This window comes from Trachinotus anak, unplaced genomic scaffold (genome assembly GCF_046630095.1).
Source record: "Trachinotus anak isolate AG129_WGS33_773 ecotype Australia unplaced genomic scaffold, CSIRO_AGI_Tana_v1 ptg000020l, whole genome shotgun sequence".
Lineage (NCBI taxonomy): Eukaryota > Metazoa > Chordata > Actinopteri > Carangiformes > Carangidae > Trachinotus > Trachinotus anak.
Window position 1 is genome coordinate 234,880 of NW_027273871.1, and position 18,717 is coordinate 253,596.

At 38.7% G+C, this 18,717-nt stretch overlaps 2 protein-coding genes across 5 annotated transcripts; both read right to left on the minus strand.

Moving 5' to 3' along the window:
* On the minus strand, positions 1 to 11,404 carry styxl1 (serine/threonine/tyrosine interacting-like 1). 4 transcript variants are annotated; one of them, XM_071506436.1, is made up of 8 exons: positions 3,924 to 4,227; positions 3,662 to 3,780; positions 2,440 to 2,539; positions 2,066 to 2,199; positions 1,709 to 1,854; positions 1,519 to 1,622; positions 852 to 964; positions 1 to 178 (listed from the first exon to the last, which is right to left on the minus strand). In XM_071506436.1, the coding sequence occupies exons 1-8, from the start codon at positions 4,069 to 4,071 to the stop codon at positions 47 to 49; spliced, it is 996 nt and encodes a 331-aa protein (XP_071362537.1). In that variant the 5' UTR covers positions 4,072 to 4,227; the 3' UTR covers positions 1 to 46. The 4 variants fall into 4 exon arrangements, 2 of the variants coding, with proteins under 2 accessions (XP_071362537.1, XP_071362538.1); XM_071506437.1 differs by having other exon boundaries at positions 3,719 to 3,780; positions 3,924 to 4,202; XR_011694635.1 differs by lacking the exons at positions 1 to 178; positions 852 to 964; positions 1,519 to 1,622; ... (1 more) ...; positions 2,066 to 2,199; positions 2,440 to 2,539 and adding exons at positions 8,269 to 8,318; positions 9,689 to 9,813; positions 10,007 to 10,049; positions 10,197 to 10,304; positions 11,229 to 11,404 and having other exon boundaries at positions 3,719 to 3,780; positions 3,924 to 7,437.
* A 1,247-nt stretch (positions 11,405 to 12,651) lies between these two features.
* LOC139637599 (T-cell surface protein tactile) lies at positions 12,652 to 17,887 on the minus strand. Its single transcript, XM_071506435.1, has 7 exons — positions 17,701 to 17,887; positions 17,123 to 17,464; positions 16,471 to 16,580; positions 16,120 to 16,276; positions 13,941 to 14,387; positions 13,142 to 13,241; positions 12,652 to 12,934 (listed from the first exon to the last, which is right to left on the minus strand). Exons 1-7 carry the CDS (start codon positions 17,780 to 17,782, stop codon positions 12,787 to 12,789), a joined length of 1,386 nt encoding a protein of 461 aa, XP_071362536.1. The 5' UTR covers positions 17,783 to 17,887; the 3' UTR covers positions 12,652 to 12,786.
* Positions 17,888 to 18,717: the final 830 nt, after the last annotated feature.

Genomic DNA, 18,717 nt, shown 5'->3' on the forward strand with positions numbered 1-18,717 from the left:
TCAAATCAGTTGTCTTTATTAAATATGAACTAGTCACGTTCCTTTGTTAAAAAAGAGGTTCAGTGATATCAGTGACTTTTGTTCCCAGTGTGTGAAGCTCCCATTCAGACAGCTGCTGTAGAAACCCAGTGTTTGGCCTCATGGTGGGTTTGCATTTGAGCATGTACCTCCAGGCCTCCTGAAAAAAGTCAAACCAATAGCATTATGTAGGCTACTCTCAAGGTAATGTTATAGTTCATATTCACATGCTTTCTTTCCATGATCCATGTCAGTCTTGTGTCTCTTTAAAGAGTAGTTTGACATTTTAAGAAATACACATATTCACTTTCTGGCTGAGATTTAGATAAGGTTGATATCACTCTTGTCTGTACGCTAAATATGTTGCTAGGGCCAACATTAAAACCACAACTTTTTGTGCTGTAAGGTGAACAATACCTGGGTGCAACATCACAGGTTGCCAGGTTTGCTGCCATCCTGCCTGTACACAGACTTAAAGCTAGACTTTGTGCTCACCGACCATTTCTACCAAAGTGCACTACAGTTGAACACGGTGCACAGAAGTGCTGGATGGAGGGACAGACTGTTTGTCAAGAAACAGTTCCAACATGTAAATCTCCCCTTTTTCATGTTTCTGTTCATGTGTTACAAACAAGATGCTGAACATTTGTATGTCCAGGGCTTTAAAAACAAATTTTCTGGATCCAATTCTGACTTGGAATAAAGACATGCCATCTTTGAGTTGACACTCTCAGCAGAGTTTACAGCTACTTACTTATTACGTTCTAGAGATCACATTGTACTGTTACCGTATTGTGAACATACAGAAATCAAATGTAATAAGCTGCACTTGCCTCCAGTGTGTATTTGAGATGGTGCATGAGAAAGGCAATGGTCAGAGCACTGCAGCGGCTGCTGCCCTGCCTGGAAACTATCAGGACACGGGAGCCCATGTTGATGTGTGACCCTGAAAAAAGAAGATAGTTTCGACATAGATTATTATTTCAATGACCAAAAACCTCCAAACCAAGCCAATCCACATAACAGAAGAAATAGTTATGGCAAATTTAGTAAAAAAAAACAAAACAAAAAGTTAATTCCCTGTTCTTAATTGATAACAGAAGTTCTACTGCACATTAAACCATTTCATCATTAAAACTTGTTCATAAAACCCATAAATTACCCCTGACCTGTAAGTTTAATGCACTTTGAAATAAATCAATTGTACACTCTTGTAAGCTTTATCATCTTCATATTTAAATCAACAGAACATTTCTGAATTTTGTAAATGATAAACAATTAATATCACAAGGCCTGAGATGTTGGATATGCAGCATACATTTAGGTGTTTCACCTGAAATGAGATGCCCGTCTGCATTTTACATTTATATCGCAGTTGAAGCACACAGTGATGTGCAGAATGTCCAATTGCAGTTTTACAGTTCTCATGGGTTATGATGACGCAACAAACATTTGTAAAGATTTAAAACATTGGATTTAGTGAAGTACAACGTGACTTACCAATAAAATTACAGAGCCTCTCAAAACTTGAATATAAATCAGACTCCACTGAGTCAGCCACAGGGATGTTAAGGATGGTCTGATTTCCCTTTATGGACCTAGATCTAAATGAATCCAAAAGAAATTCAGAACAAACTCAACATCAAACAGTTTCCTCTAGTGATATTTTAAATATTCAGTCAAGCCTTACTCCAGAGTGTCACTCTGTGAGATGCTGATGACAGCGCTGATTTTCAGATCTCTGAGGATACCGGAGTCCATGCCTTGTTTCTGGTCACCCATATACAGCAGTCCTTCTATGATCTCCACTGGATAAATCTTCAGGTCTTCCAACTCCTGAGACAGCCCAGACATATATTACATTGTATTTATTAGCGGCAGTTTGAATCAACTTACATTTTGAGAAAAAAAAAATCAATTTTGTTGGGGAAGTGAGTCTGGCCTGCCAACCAGGCAAAATGAACAACTGCCCTGGGTTGATTCACATGAACCTTTACAGTCTTAACTATGAATGTATGAAGCTCCAGGTCAGATGTGCTTGTCTTACCGTGATGGTGTACATCATTTTCTCAGTCCTTAAGAAAGGATACAGCGCTGAGAACCTCTGAAAGCCTCCTTTCACTATGTGGACTGGATACAGGCTAACCTTGGCCAGGGCGTGGGCACATTCAACTGCTCTGCCTGCAATCACAGTCAGAAACCAAGTGATAAACATACAAAACTAAATCTAAAACACTGAAAACTACTTGGTTTCTAATGCAGGAGAAATGTGGAAAATACAGAAAGAGCACTTTGTTAGATATGGAACAAAACAGTAAACTCTGGCCTTAGCCGATTGTGTTGTCCATTAGTGGATTGGTAAATCAGTTTTTTAACACTCCAGAGCTGCTTTGATGAATCATTTCCACTATAGCACTGTACCTTGTTCCTCCAAACAGCTGGTGCTGCTGTCATAGACCACCACGTGCTGCATACTGTCAACCTCCACAGCCACTGGCAGGAGGAATTTCCCTTCTGAATCCTAGAAAGAGACACCCAGACGGTTTTGATATTTGCAGCACAAAATAATCATAGAGAGGATTAGGGAACTAAGAAACTAAGCTGTAATGCGTGCCTTATCTTTGCAATTCTTAAACTTACACCCCCTCATCACAAATAAAAGCAGGATGCTTATCTCCAAGTCCAGGTACGGGGATGTACACTGGGTATGATTTAAGAGGTAGTTCAAATGAACGCTAGGCTACATTAAACTACTCTCTATAGGGGCACATAAATCAACACACACTACTTAATTGCAGCTGAGTCCATTTGCTTTTGATATAATCAATACATGACCCTAAATCTTAACAAAAGTGCAGCCTGAGATGTGGAGTCTCTAATTGCTTCCAAAGAAAGACAGGACAGCAAACCACTGAGACACTTCTTAAAACAATGAAAGAAGGTAGATGTCCATTTTCTCAAAATGAACCTTTCAGCTATAACCCTACAAAACATTAAAGCCTGCTCCATACTTTCACAACAACCGAAACCAGCACATACACAGTCCAGGTTTGCTTCTCAATATTAATTTGAAATAAATCAAACATTTCCTCCGAGTTTTTTGAGTTTTGCCTTTTACTTTAGGGCAATTACAGAAAAGATGAGGGTCAGAGATCCTACTGACTCCGGTCTTTGAAAAATGAATGCAATGCATGACCTTCACCTGCACTTGCTGCAGTCTAGCATTAATGGAAAAGTCTTTGATCCTCTCCGTGTCCTCGTCCCAACGCTTGTCGTATATCTCAGAACAAATTTTCTGAGCTTCCCTGAGAGGTGGGCTGCTTAACAGTATCTACAAATTGGGATATTAGATGGTTCAAGGAAGGGGCTTGAGAGATACCACCTATAGCTCCCCTTATTCTTAATAGGTAATGTGAACTGTTTTCTAAATTTACTTAGAAGGATGTTATTTTATACAGATGCCCAAATACTTTATCCTATTCTATTTAGATTTTTTAGTTATACCGCCATTAAGATGGAAAACATAGTGACCAGTTTCAGTGTTATTTCTTAAGTGCTAGATTGAAGTTTGACTTTAACTACAAATACAGTTTTAGTTGATATCATTTTTGAATGCTATATTCAGAGTGCATATATAACTGACCTTCATTGTACCAGAAGGACATGAATTACAAAACTGTGGATGCAAAGACGTCCATACCATTGTGACATTCTTAGCTGTTATGATGTGACTCGTGTTGTAATCTTGAGTTTCACGAGCATCTATAAAAGAGATGTACAACACACAAGTAAGTTGCAACTAAAGTCAAATTGAATTAAAGCAAACCAAGCTCATATGAAATGGTCAGACAGACTTCAGCACTGACAACCTGTAAAAACCATCTGAGGTGAATCTTGGCTCTTACCAATCAAACCGAGGTAGTTGATCTCTGCCAGCCTTGACACACACCTGCGCTGGTTGAGGAGATTGTAGAGCCTAAGTGGCTCACACATCATAATTACAGCCATGGCAGGAAGAATAACATGAAAACAATTGGCTAGAACAAATATCATGAATAGCTTAACATTATAATTAGCTTGACCTTCATCTATAAATGAGCACGTTGCCCATCTCAGTTGTTTTCAAACTTTGTTTGTATGGGTCCTGTTGCTAAGCAACTTAGCTTCCTCCCTCATTGGTGGTTGGCGATGATGTAGAGCCTTAAAGCGACAACAATCTATTTCTTGACTGTGCACATGTTACATGTTTGTTCACATAGAGTAACAAAAAGTTCTAATTCTATTTGATTTATAACTATTCTCAAAACATTTGATTCATATAAAGTTTTATTCTTCATGTTTGATATGTGTGACTCACTTATTCATGCCTCACTTTTCTAAATCTTATTAGATGGAATTGCTGCTTTTTTTGATTCGTATCTCCTTCTAGAACTTATAAATGTTCAGCTCAATTAGGACATTATCAGATGTATTCAGATTTTTGATATATTTCATTCTTGCCAAAATATTCCACATTTTTCTGACATTTATTTGCAATTAGGATGACTAGACCGAATGTAAAAAATCTCCAGTTTTCCACAACTTTTCTTGCATCTAAACATTCTTCACTTCTTCCACTACAGTTTGCATTTACTTGCATCTACTACTTTTTCCCCCATCTTTGATTTACTACTTTAACTACTTCTTCATACAAATTCAAGCTTCAGCTTCAAGGCAGCAATCCCACGGCAACTTCCTCAGAAGCTGCACTTTCTAGTTTCATTGTGATGCTTTATCATCTAGTTAATTCTTTGTACTTTTTAATTCCATGATTTCATTTTGAAATGTAATCCTGTTTAATCTTGATTTATTCATGTGAAGCACCATGCGCTTTTGCCTTGAAAGGTGCTGCATTGAAGTTACTTCTTCTGTGTCTCATGAGAATCATACTTACTTTAAGGGGCCCTGTATTTTCTTAATGAAAGGAAATTATTTTTAATCAAACCTAAAATTTGAGTGAAAAATAATCCACTGGGGCAGTGGCAGCGGCTTGTGAGACATGTTTTATATCAATACATCTCTATGGAAATGATCAGAAATAAGATTTAAAGAATTTGAGATGTATCACAATAAGTGATGAGACGCTGAGCGGCAGGAGTCTGGTAGTTTTTCTGATCTCAGTTCACAGCCGAGATGTAATGAGCTGTGGGTATCAGTGCAGACCAATGTGGTTAGGACTGACAGGGCACAAATGACACAAAGATCCACTGTGACATGCAATATTTAGTGTTATTGGGATTTTCATTATCACCCAAATGATATGTATATGACAACATTTTAATGTATGTATAACCGTAGGAAACAACTGGGAAAATGCCGGAAAATTAGCTCCTTCCTGTTGGTCCTTCATTGGGGTGGGGAAATGAGAAAAATAGAGAAAGTTTCATTAGTAAATGAGCAATGTTTGCAACACTGTATTTATGATTTATGCTGTATGATTAATTATAGATTTATAAATTGAGATTTGCATGTTAAGAGTTGCTTTCTGAAATAATCAAGTTCCATTAGGAAGTTGCTGAACTGAAACATGGGTTTGGTAAAACCCAGATGAGGGTCAGCAGGTTTACATTAGAGCCGTTTTGCCTCGTTTCCCTCACAGTGAACTAAATATTACCAACCTTAGAAGAACTAGGACATTTTACTGTGATGAAGAATAAGGGGAGCAACAAGATGTCACAAAAAGAGTTCCTATAGTGGAAGTGTCTAGAAGATGGAAAGAAACTGAATTGATTTTTCCCTTTGTCTTTCATCACTCCACCATCTGCCATCGGAAGAAACCTGAAAAGCTTCAGCGCTGTTTGAGCAGGATAAAATAAAAAAAAAAAAAAGAGTGCCTTTTATTATGTCACCCAAAGCAACCAAGGAAATATCCTGTGCAATCCAATATCCTGCGATTTGCATAGATTGTAAAATGTCACAAAGAGACAGATACACACTGTATACATATATTGATTGCACACACAAGTATTGACAGTTACTAATAGTGCCCTGTTATTTGTGTGTGTCTTTTTGTGTGGCTTCCCTGTGTTTCTGCAACAGTTAGATCCAAAACTCCTGAGGCCAAAAATTAATCCATAGAGGGGAAGTAGGCCACAGTCATTTATTGAAAAACTGTCAACGCACGGTTAGTGTGCTGCGGGTCTCTGACTGCTGAGTTCGCTTCAGAGCTCAGTTCCCTTAGCAGATATCAGGGTAGTAAATTATCATTCCTGAGCATGGACTACTAAGGTGGGGGGGGCACAGTCATTTAAGCAGATGGTGCATTAACTCCTCAACATAATAGATTATAAAGATAATGACCAGTATCACAAGTTTCATGCGGAAAATCTTCTTTGGGCGACAGTTACTAATAATATACCCATTTATATTCTTCCCCTTTTTACTGTCTCGTCTTTTATCTCATATTAATTTCATCTTGAGTCATAAAATGATTAGAAGCAGAATCACATGTGCTTAGGCAAGCTAATTCAAGAAAACATTGTCTCTTGAAGCTTGGCCATTTCCTACAGCACGGAAAACAAATGTAAGATTTTTTTTTTTTTTCCTTCACACCTTTCTATGAGACATCTGTTGACATATGACTGTGAGACGTCAAAACAAAGAAACATCTTCCTTGTCCTATAACGATTTGATATTTTCCCTGTGTTTCGCAATAAACTGAAAATTTCCACGTGGCCCTTGACCTCTAAATGTCACACACGCAGTTTTCCTTTTCTCTTTATGTCCCCTACACTTTGTTCAAGAGGTAGCTTGTTTGCATCAAAGAGGAAATTGCTCAACTGCCTGAATACTGAAGATCACATAGTTTTCATTCTTGTAGACACTGTAATAGATAAAATCTTTTATTTGCATTTCCAGGTGTGCTAGAATCAAGATCTGAACAGTTGAAACAGCAAGTCTTAATATGATGTCTGCCTATTGGTCTGTACTCTGAGTAGCCCTTACCTCTGAAAGCTGTGTACATATAGTCCCATTACCAACACCTTGTCTGTCTTTTCTTTCCTCACCCTCCTGCTCTCCTTTCCATTCCCTATCCCCCCCATCCTCCTGCATCCTTACGCCTTCCCATCCCATGTTCTCCCTCTCCAGGTTTATGCCCCTTTCTCTCTCCAGCTCCTCTGTCTCTTGGGCTATCTGTTGACTGTTCAGGTAGATGCTACTGTGTGAGACCATGGTGCTGGTGTCTCTGGAAGGGAGGTGAGCATCCATGTCTCCTTCCACCTCCAAGAAAGAATTCATGGGGGGCGTGAGTTGAACTGGCAGCTGATCCTGATGGTTGCTTCGCTCCTGACTCTGGTCTTGCTGATGGCGGTGCTTCTTCTTGCGTTTCTTAGCCAACTTCAGATCCAGTGAAGCATAATTGAGGTCAGGCTCTAAAGGCTGGTTTCAGACACACCGACACAAGAAAGGGGGGAGGGGGTGGGGGGGGGGTATAATTTTTTTAAGCATCTTATGTTTTTAGACAGAAGTGCTGCAGTACCGGTTTAAGTTAAATATTGCGTGGGTTGTCATATATTTCTGTAAGTGTTGTTTATTTTTAGAACATTTCATGCTTAGTTGTGTTCATTGGTTCTCAGTTTATATTGACCACAATGTGTCTATGGTGTCTGCTGCTTTCCGTTTTGAGAGCAAATTTGTCAGCATGGGTTGAACTGGTCTGCGTGTGTATCTGCACATGAAATAGGCCACACATAATCAAATATTTAGTCTCAGTAAAAACAGAGCGCAACAAATATAGCCTACTAAAATACCAACATTAACCAAATGTGTTCATGCAATCGGTTTAGAATATGATTATAAACTGTAAACAACTTGCAAACCCATTTTTGCTTGCTACCTTCAAATGCATATAATATTCACTAGATTTCATTCTCCATATCGGGAATGCAAATCTTTAACAATGAGGTTTGATAATGTGATTCATCCAGCAAAAAACACACGTGCAAATCAGGTGTAATCAGTTAAAGTAGAAACATCATGCAGGAGCAGAATTAATCTTACACCACAGAGCACAGAAGCATAATGCGGAATCTGCCGTAACGCTGTCAGCCCCTACACATGCTATTAAATGTGACATAAAATAACATGTGCTTATACAGTATGTGACAACATCACATACAGTGTTAATGATGAACATTGATGTAACAACTACATCCACGGATGCAAACTTGCAGAGAAATTGTAATATGGTTGTGAAATAATAGCAATTACCTTCAAACGATCTCTAGTGTGTTGCATGGTCATCCTCTCATAGCAAACCTCTACAGAGCAAGTAAAACACATGACATTTAAATTAAACATTTATAAACATTTATGAGAAAAGAGAATAATCTACATTTTGAAGGCTCATCTACTGAATAAATTACAACAAATAGGACTGTTGGACAATTTACTTGCTGCTAAGTTGCACAAGATCCTCATCATCTACACGCGGTTCACATGTGGTTACAAGTTTACACTATATCTATGTCATTACACTAAATTTGTATCCTTATACTATATTTACATCTGTTAAGTCATTTTGTATCTATATTTAAATTCAATGCACAGTTTCTTTTTTTTATTTAACACTATGCAGAGGAGGTAGTATGCCTAGGTAATCACCCACCCCCAACATAGCCCTTTTTAGAATTGTGTTAGTGCTTTTTTTGCCTTTTTTACTACGGTGTTTTAAATATTTTAGCTGTCTATGTTGCACCATACGGTCCAAAGACAGCGTTATTTTGTCTCTGTTGTGCACTGTAATGTATGTGGTGGTGATGACAGTAAAGCTCGACTTGACTTGAACAAACTATGCAGCTAAGTATTTAGTTCAAGGAATTTAAACACTAAATCTACACAGTTGCATTTCTATTGTACTTGCATTTATCTAAAGCGTCAGCTCCTCAGAACTGATTCAAACGAATTGAGACCTTGATTTAAAGTATCCTTTGAATGCCTCTATTATGGCCACACGCATTTGCAAAAATATACCGCCATCAAATACAGAGAAAGGAAACAGTTACATTACAAAAAATGAATTGTGTGAAATACTAGATAGATGTAATACGTGCAACTTTTTTTCACCATTGCTTGACCCCCCCCAGGAATAATTAAATTCCTCACATCTTGTCATAAATATCTTATCGTAAATTGTGTAGACAAATGCCGGAGCTGTACCCATTTCTAGGTAATTGTATATATTCTTGGTCCTTTTTGTTTGACTATTTGTTTGCTTGTGGTGCCATTTTTGTCTCTTTTTAGACTGTACATCTGTATATTTTAGCAAATTGTATGATATTATCAGTTGTGCTGTTTCTTGGCAGACTGATCATAATCTTTGAATTTCAATTTAGTATTTTACTCTACTTATATATCTGTAGTTTATTGTGGTTTTATGATAGTGAAAATAGCTATAAACTCACTGTGCAGCACATTAGTTTCCTGCTCTGTTTTGGAACTATGTTAAATTGCATTGTCCCTATCAAACACATAAATAAACTAAAAAAAAAATAAATTAAAAAAATCATGCACAGCATATACAAAAACAATTTTCATAACCAACTGAGTAATACACTGGCATTCTAGGAAAAAATGCAGTGAGTCATTGTCATTTTTTTATAAATGTGACACAAGGCAGGCCTGGGCTCACCGCTTCTGTCTGTGCTGATGTTGCCATAGATTGGATTTTCCTGTTGCTCATGATGATTGTGGGGATTTTCCTGCTGCTCTTGATGATTGAGGTCATGAAAATAATGGCCTTCATCCTGTAACGGGCTTCAACACAATATGGAAGAACATTTTTCACAGTTTATTTCTACAGTAAGATATTATTTGTTGATAAGAAAGAAATGAAACATGGCAACACCTGCTGTTACTTATTACAAATTAGAATGCATTGGACTGAATAACGACATGCAGACATGCACGTGTTTAAGACTAATTTCAAAATAGTAGATAAAAAGCATACCCTTGTGTCTCATAACTGTGTGGGTAACAGCAATCGTCTTTGTCTGTAAAAACAATATATAAGCAATTTGTTGTATGTCCTGGTGACCTTGTGAAGGCTGAGAGAGTTTTGGAATCAACTGTGAAAACTTTTTTAAAAAAGAAAAACATTATGCCAAAAAAAAGAGAGATGACTTTACACGTAAGCATACCTCTGCACAAATAGGCCCGTCGTTTGATGCAGAAGAACAGATTGAGACACATGGACATCAACAAGGCCAGAAATAACAGCAACAGACCCACCAGTTCAATCTGACACTCTAAAAAAACCAAACACAAATCTTTACACATCTGTCCGCGGGGAATCAAAAACTGAATTTCAAATTCATATTTTCATCAGCTTTTATCAGTTTGGACTTTCCATCTGTAGCTACTTCTCAATAACAAACAGAAAAGATGAAACTTTTTTTTTTTTTTTTTAAATGTGTCATCACAAGTGGAAAAACAATCAGTTGCTTCAGCAACACTGAACAGTCCCTTACCTTGAAAATGAGTAACTGAGGGCAAAACAGAGAAAGTTGCATAATTAAAAATTTGATGGTTGTTATTCTAAAATTATTAGTATATAGTACAAGTGTATCTACTTTGTGCTACTGCCTATAGAACATCTAGGTTTTGTTTTTTTTTTTAAGTCTAGAAATCACAATTTAGCACCTAATAGACAAGTATCTTCTCGAAGGAAATGCGTATTTTACCAGTTTCAACCAAACAAAACTGACAAATTTCACAGGAAACTCCCTCTACCTATTGTAACCACAGCTGAATGTAATAGAAATGAAATATTGTGAATATTTGATAATTTCTACGTAGCTAAGTAAAATAAACAATTTGGTGTAAGTAAAAGTGTCACAAGTGTTTCGGAAATCAAGTGTGCTGCACATGATGAACCTACGTATTGTGACACAAGCGAAACAAGGTTAAGTGTGGGTACTAAACTGCGATAAACTGAACAATATACCAGAAAATACACAAAAATTATGATTATCAGATCGTTACTTTCTTTGTTGTAATCCTCCAGTCTTTACTTCCACCTTTTGTTCTGCCATATTTGTGACATGTGCTTTGGAAAATGATTTACTTTTTCCTGTTGTAGTAGAATTATACTAAGTGATACAGACAATATTTATGCAGACTTTTAGATTAGATATTAATTTTAGAAGTTCCAGAAGTTGCTCTGATCCTACCGTTTGGCATATTCCAGCCGTCTTGAACGAAACAGGTTGTCGGTCTGACACGGTCGCTCTCAGGCTACAGGGCATCACTGTTTAGTCAGTGAGGTGTGCTCCACTGTAGTCTATTTTTACCCTGCTGTAGTTACCTCTCTCCTATCACAGAGCTTTGAAAACTGGCTGCTCTTCAGTTACAAACAGGAAACTATGTAACCTCATTCTTAGGCACCCAGTCTCAGTACCAGTGAGATACAAAACAGTTCCAAATAGGTCACCATGGTATTATCTAAAGAGGACAATGATTTCTGTAAGGAACTTTGGAATTCATGTAAACACTTAAATTTTATAATGTAAGCAAAGAAAACTTCTGTTCAACTTATTTTCCAGGAGATTAAAAACTTCCAAATACATATCAACTGGAATTTTTAACATATGGTATGCAGATTTGGTTTGTGTACAGTGCAGTAGACCTTAATACATTACATGGACTGTCTTTGTGCACATACGTCACAGCTATGTATGTATATCAAGAATTTATATCTTGTGTATACAGAACGTACATTGTGGTTTTGCTGCTGTGGTTGGAAAATCAGAAAAAAGGTGCAGTTGTGACAGGTTTCTTGGTACAGCTAAACGCACAAGTGTGTGTGAATGTTAGTACACTGTAGGTGAAGAATTCTTTGGTGAGAATCTGCAAATGAAGTGTTCAAAGTAAATTGTCAGAGATATTTTATCCACATGGGAATAAAATAAATAAAATAAAATAAAAGGCGCAAATATTAAAAAAAAATATAAAAAGCTGTATTGTTAACATTTCCCATGTGCCCATTTTATATTTGTGTCTGTGTGTGTGTGTGTGTGTAATGTCACCCAGTGGTTGTTATATTTGTTAGCCATTTAGCCCTTGTGGTTTGTGGTTTCAGCCCTCCTTTGCAAACTAAGCTGTCACCCTGTGGTACCTGTGGACAACAGTGGCCTTTGATATAAAGTCTTAAGTCAGTTTGTGACATCAGCACGAAACAGCTACTGTAGAGGAAGTCAATGACTTTCTTGACAGCAAGCCCCTTTTGTAGTTTTGTAGTTTCTATGTGAACAAAATGCTTGTCTGCTGCTGTGTAAGATAGAACGTAATGACTGCATTAGAAAGGCACAGTGAATATACCGTGTAATATTGCAAGAATGTCATAAGAGAGAAAAGTAAATGACACAAGCAGCTGCAGTGCAGTAGTTCAGAGTTGATCCAAAATCAAATGAAAACAGCTTTTATTTTCAAATGTTAGAAACGTTGTGTTGAATTTTATTACATTACATTTACAAATTTATTTTAAAAAAAAAGAAAAGAAAAAGAAAAAAAACACAATATATTTAATGACACAAAAACACTTTATACACAATAGCACAGAAGCAACCGCATCGAACCAAGATATACGTGTGGCCCTGCAGTTTGAAACTGACCACAACGGAAAGTATAATACAGCTTGTATTTCTGCACGTAACCAAGGGAGGATACAGCTAACTCTATATCCAAACAATTAGTGCATGTCATTTATTAACCAGCATTAGTCATTTTATATCAATAAATATTTGTTTCATAGCTTTTAAGTTCTGTTACCGAGTTGCACCTTGCAATGGGGAAAGGCTGTGTCGAAGTCTCAAGGTGTCTTGCAGCTGTATACTTGACTGGGGGCGGAGGGGGTTTGAACGGAGGCGGCAGAGCCATCCTACAGAGAGAGAGAGAGAGAGAGAGAGAGAGATTGAGTGAGAGCACAGATATTGACTTGGGGCATTGCTAGAAAGTTTGCTGTAACCAGGAAGCATGAAGACGATATAGGCCATGTGCATCAGAAAATACATCAGATATCAATATTTTTCGTGCCTTTCAGGGTCAACCGGTGCGTGACCCTGAATATGTGTGAGCAGAGTTATACCTCTGTTTTATAATGTGTCTCCTGTAGAGGAAGCCAGCCACAACAATCAATGCCAGTATTAGAACGATGATTACCACAGCCAAGTGACTCCGTTCAGTATCTAAGAAGCAGGTTCATGGGGAGGAAAAGTGTTATTTTGGAGGACAGCATCAGCAACAGATGTGTTCTTAAGATATTGATCAGCTTTCTTGGGTGAAACCCAGCAGACTCCAACAGATATTGACCAAAAATGCAAAGCTACAATCTGGAAAACTTTGCCTTGAGCCACAAAAGTGTGTATTGCAGTCCTCCCCCTTGAGCTGGTCACACACCAACCCCGGGAACTGACACCCCTTTTAATGAGGTTTCTCTCTCAAAAGGACACGTAGCCCGAGGCTGGGAAAACTGGAATCTGTAAAGCCTCCGCATGTCATGAAGATGCAGATGGTCAGGGCACATAAACTGTGGCTAACGTTCATCTGTAGTTCGTAAGGGGTCTTGCCAGCTGAGCGTGTGGCTCAGTTGTTATTTGCTCCCCAAACAATCTGAGAGCATCAGTAAAAAGCCAATTTCAGGCAACAAAGGAATGTAGACACAGGTTCTCAGCTGGAGTGAGATCAGTAAAGCTTAGTATAACCTATTGCTGATAACATAAAAAGGTTTTCCTCCCCCCCTTACATTGTGCCTTCACTTTTTTGTGTGGCAGGGCAGATAGTGGCGACAGATTTTATCCTTGAAATGCTGCATTTCTGGAAACAAATCACTCATTTCCCTCAATTGAACACTTATCTGTGAAATATTAAGTAATTATTATCTTTACCCTCTTTTGGATTTCCTGCACCATCGTTTTCTGTGACGTTTCCCAAGGTGCTGGACTCCTCTGTCCTGATTGATGGATGAACTGAATGCAGCGTGGGTGTGTCATCACTGGCCATTTCCTGTGTTGATCTGAACACTGTACTACCATAACTTAAGCTAGTAGAGTTGATTAAAAGGAAGGGGTCAGTGTGTGTGTGTGTTGCAGGGGATGATGTGACACTGACATGTGTATCATTTGTAAAAGAGGTCGTGTGCTCTCCAGCTGTGATCGTAACATTGCCGGGACTTGGACTGTCATCTTTGGCATCGGTACCCATACTTGTGGCCCAAGTTACGCTGGTGTCAGTGCTTGAAAGCCCAGGAGTCGGTGATGTAGCGAAGCTGCTGCTTGCAGGTTCCATCAAATCCTCTTCAGTTACATGAGACTGTGGTGACACTGTTGAGAGATCTGAAGGTAGAAGAACAGGGAGAACTGCAGTAGATGGCAACAACGCACTGTACTGTGATGATGTTGTCAATCAAAAACATTCTTCCTTGGAGGTCGAAGGGGTCACTTGAAAATAAACACCTTACATGGAAAACTAACAAACTAAAGCCTATTTATCACACAGGAATCAGTTTGCACCTGTTTGCAGCATTCGTTCATTCATTAAAACGTTAATGGCATAGTTGGCCATAGGTAAATACACTTAATTGCTTTCTTGCCAAGAGTTAAATGTGAAAATTGAGGCAATTCATACGTGTACCTATGGTAAAAATATTGCTGGGGCCAGCAGCCAGTTAGCTTAGCTTAGCACAAAGACTGGTAACAGGGGCAAACAGCTAACCAGACTGTGTCCAAAGGTCACAAAATCTGCACACCAGCAACTCTAGAGGTCACTAACATGTGTTGACATCGTGTTTGTTTGGTCGAAACAAAAAGAAAAGTTGTGGTCCTTTTTCACACTTTGTATTTCCCATAATGTTGAACTACTCCTTTGATGAACTTCACATTGGAAAGCTGAATATAAAGTAGGAAGTGTAAGTAATGCACTGCAAAACTTTCAAACACCCAGTGCCTAGTGATACATCATTAAAACATGGGCCAGGTTGGCATTTATGAGCACTCTGTGCATAATCAATAGGTGAAATAAGGCAAAAAGCTCGTTTGAGATCTGGGATTGTGAAGTCAAGGGCACAGATTCCTGAGCTAAAGGTGTGGCCATGAATTGAAAATTAATCTGTAGGGTGTGTGTGTGTGTGTGTGTGTGTGTATTCTTAAGTAATAAGTACAGTTAATCCATTGTTTCCGTCACCGGGGCAGACTCATCTTTAATCTCATCTAACATCCCTCGAAATTAGATTGAAGTCAGATTGTTCTTAATGTAATCCAATTCTGCGATGCGGTGTGAGATAAGACAACGCTGTGGCCATGTCAGGTAGCTTTTCTCTACTGTTTTTTAACCCTTCATTAAGGCTGTACTACTCCAGTTTGTCCAACAGATTGTGCTCTCACCCCATGTCATGATTCAGACCTGCTGTTGCTGAGAATTGGCTGAAGGTGTTTGTTCTTGTGGTTTGAAAGCAGATGAAGAACAGGAAGTGACTTCTGACGTCTGTGTGGCTTGTGTTTTTTTTTTTTCTTGAGTTACACATTGACATTGTCATGGGAAACATGTACAGGATGAGAGTGCAGACAACCGCGGACTGTCTTCCTAGTTTCGCGCAGCCCACTCACAGCGCTTTACCAAGCTCCATCACCAGGTTCGGGAGAAACGACGTGCAGTTCAGTTTGGTTGTTTTTTTAAATTCAAACCGTGAATACTTTTTAGCTTTAGTTCAGTATTCACCCTAATCCCATGGGGTGATTGATTTGAAGCAAATAATTGAGTTTTTTATTTTATTTTATTTTTTTTGTAGTTCCCAATTTATTCACAGTTCCTGGTGCCTTCTCATAACATGGCTGGTAGATTCAAAATCCTTTGAATCTCTCCCTTTCCTTTCAGCTAATTAAAAAATAAAATTGAGCGAGCCACAGTATAATGACAAAAGTCAAGTATGAGCTCTCTGGTCCAGTGCAGTTTATTAAGTCATTCGGTCTCTTGGGCCCTCTGCTAGATTGTTAATCCAGCCCTGAGGAAATGCTGAAATTGAGTACGACACAAAGAGAGAAACAGCAGCGAAGAAATGGAGAAGCTCACCTGTGCTTAAGCTTGTGGTTGCTGTTAGCACTGTGACGATAAACTCTTTCTGCACACTCTGCTTTCCTGCGTTGACAGTCAGCGTGTAAACCCCAGCACAAGCATCGGTCACCCACCGGAGCTCCAGAGTTTCATTCTCTGACAACAGCTTCTCATTCTGGGGCAAAACAAGATTATGTAGCACACACGGTGGACGTCTCTCATATTGAATGTGGGTTTTGATGTCAAAAGTAATCAAATCATCTCTGTGTCCACTGAATGTGTAATTGAATAAGTAAATAAAATCACTGAAATGAAATAAACTGGAATGGCAGAAACCTACTGATGAACTCTTTTTCTGGTTTCCGTTACCTTGGTCCACCTGTACTGTGCATCAGTGGAGGCTCTGCAGTGAATTGTCACGTTTTCTCCATTATGGACGTCAACAGTGCTGTTCGCATTGCACGTTACTTTAATAGCATCTGACAGAGAGAAAATATGAGATTAATATACATTCTTGACAACAAAAGAATGCTTGTGTAAAACATTTGCTGTAAAATGAATCCAACAAAATGACAGTAGAGGGTGATACCTGCTAAAGATTACTGACATAAGCAACACCTCCTGTAACTGTCTTCTGCCTCTGTTATGATAATCACATCCCTTCAGTTCACTTTCAGCTGAAACAAAGGTAAGGCTATATTTTGCCCTGCATCAGCGGACGACTACTCAGCTGATGTGGAGAAGCAATAGGCCAAAAGGAGGGATGAAAATGAATGTTTCATGGCAAACAAAGCTCTCAAATGTGTTCTTGCAATTATTACATACATTTGCTCAGAAGTTAATAACTGGTGTGATTGGCAGAGGAGCAACTCTCTGATGCAATCAGAAGTAACATGAAATATATGCAATGGACAATAAGATATAAAGTTGCTGTACATTTCTCTCCAAATATTAAATCCTGTGAGGGCTGCAGAGTCTGGTTAAGGTTTGCAGGTGTGACTTTTGCATGCACTTGCCGTACCTTTGATCTTCAGCTCTGTGTCCCTGCTGATGGAGCCATAGGGAAAGGATGCAATATCACAACTATAGAAGCCACTGTCCCATTCATTCACCGCTGGAAGGTGTAGATAGGATCCCATCAACTCCTTTTCAGTATTGTTCTCAATCTGGACAGTGACATTAGGCCAAAATAGATTGACTCCATAAGCCTGGCTATACAAAGCCACCTTTGTGTCTTTCTTTCTCCATTCAACATTGACAATCTTCAGATCAGGTTTACTTTTTATAGTGCACCGTAAAGTAAAGTTCTGGCCCACTACTGCTTCTGTCGTTTCAGAGCGGGTCCTCTCAACATCTGGGAGCCCTGTTAAGCACAGCAGATACAGTGTTGGAAGCAAGAAAAGTGAGGAGACAAAATCACTTACACTTTGAAGTTGATGATGCAGACTGCAATCCGCTGGGATGCAGGCAGATAAAATCCTAGCATTATACTGAAACAACTTGTCACAACAGGCACCAATACACATTTCAAACCCATGGTGAATAGCCCATCTTTGCTGCCATGTCGTACGAGCAACAGCACGCGTGGTCCAGGTTTACCTTGTATAACAGAGGCAAAGAGGAGGAGAGAGAAGGCCGTTCCCAGTGCAGTTCCAGCCATGTTTGAGCTCCCCAAACTCATTACGATCAATCAGGCTGAATCCATTGAGGGATTCAGCAAAGACAGAAACAGTAGACTGTCGACTGAGGTTAAAGAGTGGGGCAAAGACTGTGAGACAGAGAACAGGATGACTTATCTTCACAGGAAGCCACACACAGAGACAGAGTGAGTCACAGTTTTAGTGCTGCAGCTTTGCGGTGAAAACCTCTGGTGCAAAGCAGATATTTGCATGAGAGGTGAATCTATGCAATGCTTATCAGTATTTATACTGTCAGTCAGGGCTAACTAACAAGATGCAGAGGATTGACTCAGTTGGTTTCAGATGACATCACTGATGAGCTAAATCATCCATTAAGAAAGATACCAAGGGAGCACACAAACACAGACTGAAACATTAATTAATGCTCTAAATAATCTTCTTTTTTATTAATTCATTCCAATCATGCACAGGTTTAACACTTATTCTATCTATATAGCTTCACCTGTTGGTCAATGCACTTTAACAGACAAAAGATAGCTGCTTTTTCTGTCCCTCTGTTTATCTCATTTTCAAGGTGATCCGCCAAACAGAGGAGAGACTTTGCATTGTTACACGAAACAAAGATGATATGTCTGAAAAATTGAATAGCTTGGTTGCTTGATGTTTTTTGGCCTTCAGCCTTGTTTTTTCCTCTGCATTTGTTAGTGGTTATAGTCTCAGACTGGAATTTAACAATGAAGCGTGTCACACTTGCACTGGGATAAAGATATAAAAGCATTGGCATATTATAGAAAAAATAATAATTCTGACAAATATGATTATATTTCTCCTATTAGATAATTTGTTTGGCCTATTCTTTAGAGACAAACAATCTTGTCCCTGTAAAAACTGATGTCATGACACTGGATTTCCAATGAATAAATTAATTCTTCAAAGAACTGAATCACTGATCTGCAGCTTTGAGAGTGATGGCTTC

What these genes read in the sequence shown, in the direction of transcription:
- LOC139637599 (XM_071506435.1), bottom strand. Translation starts at nt 17,782, where the DNA reads ATGAGTTTGGGGAGCTCAAACATGGCTGGAACTGCACTGGGAACGGCC. An exon ending in CACAGTACAGGTGGACCAAG is followed by an intron (nt 16,277 to 16,470) that starts GTAACGGAAACC and finishes GTTTTGCCCCAG; the next exon opens with AATGAGAAGCTGTTGTCAGA. An exon ending in AGACACATTATAAAACAGAG is followed by an intron (nt 12,935 to 13,141) that starts GTATAACTCTGC and finishes CTCTCTCTGTAG; the next exon opens with GATGGCTCTGCCGCCTCCGT.
- styxl1 (XM_071506436.1), bottom strand. Translation starts at nt 4,071, where the DNA reads ATGATATTTGTTCTAGCCAATTGTTTTCATGTTATTCTTCCTGCCATG. An exon ending in CAACTACCTCGGTTTGATTG is followed by an intron (nt 3,781 to 3,923) that starts GTAAGAGCCAAG and finishes TCTCTTTTATAG; the next exon opens with ATGCTCGTGAAACTCAAGAT. An exon ending in GAGGCTCTGTAATTTTATTG is followed by an intron (nt 965 to 1,518) that starts GTAAGTCACGTT and finishes TTCTTTTTTCAG; the next exon opens with GGTCACACATCAACATGGGC.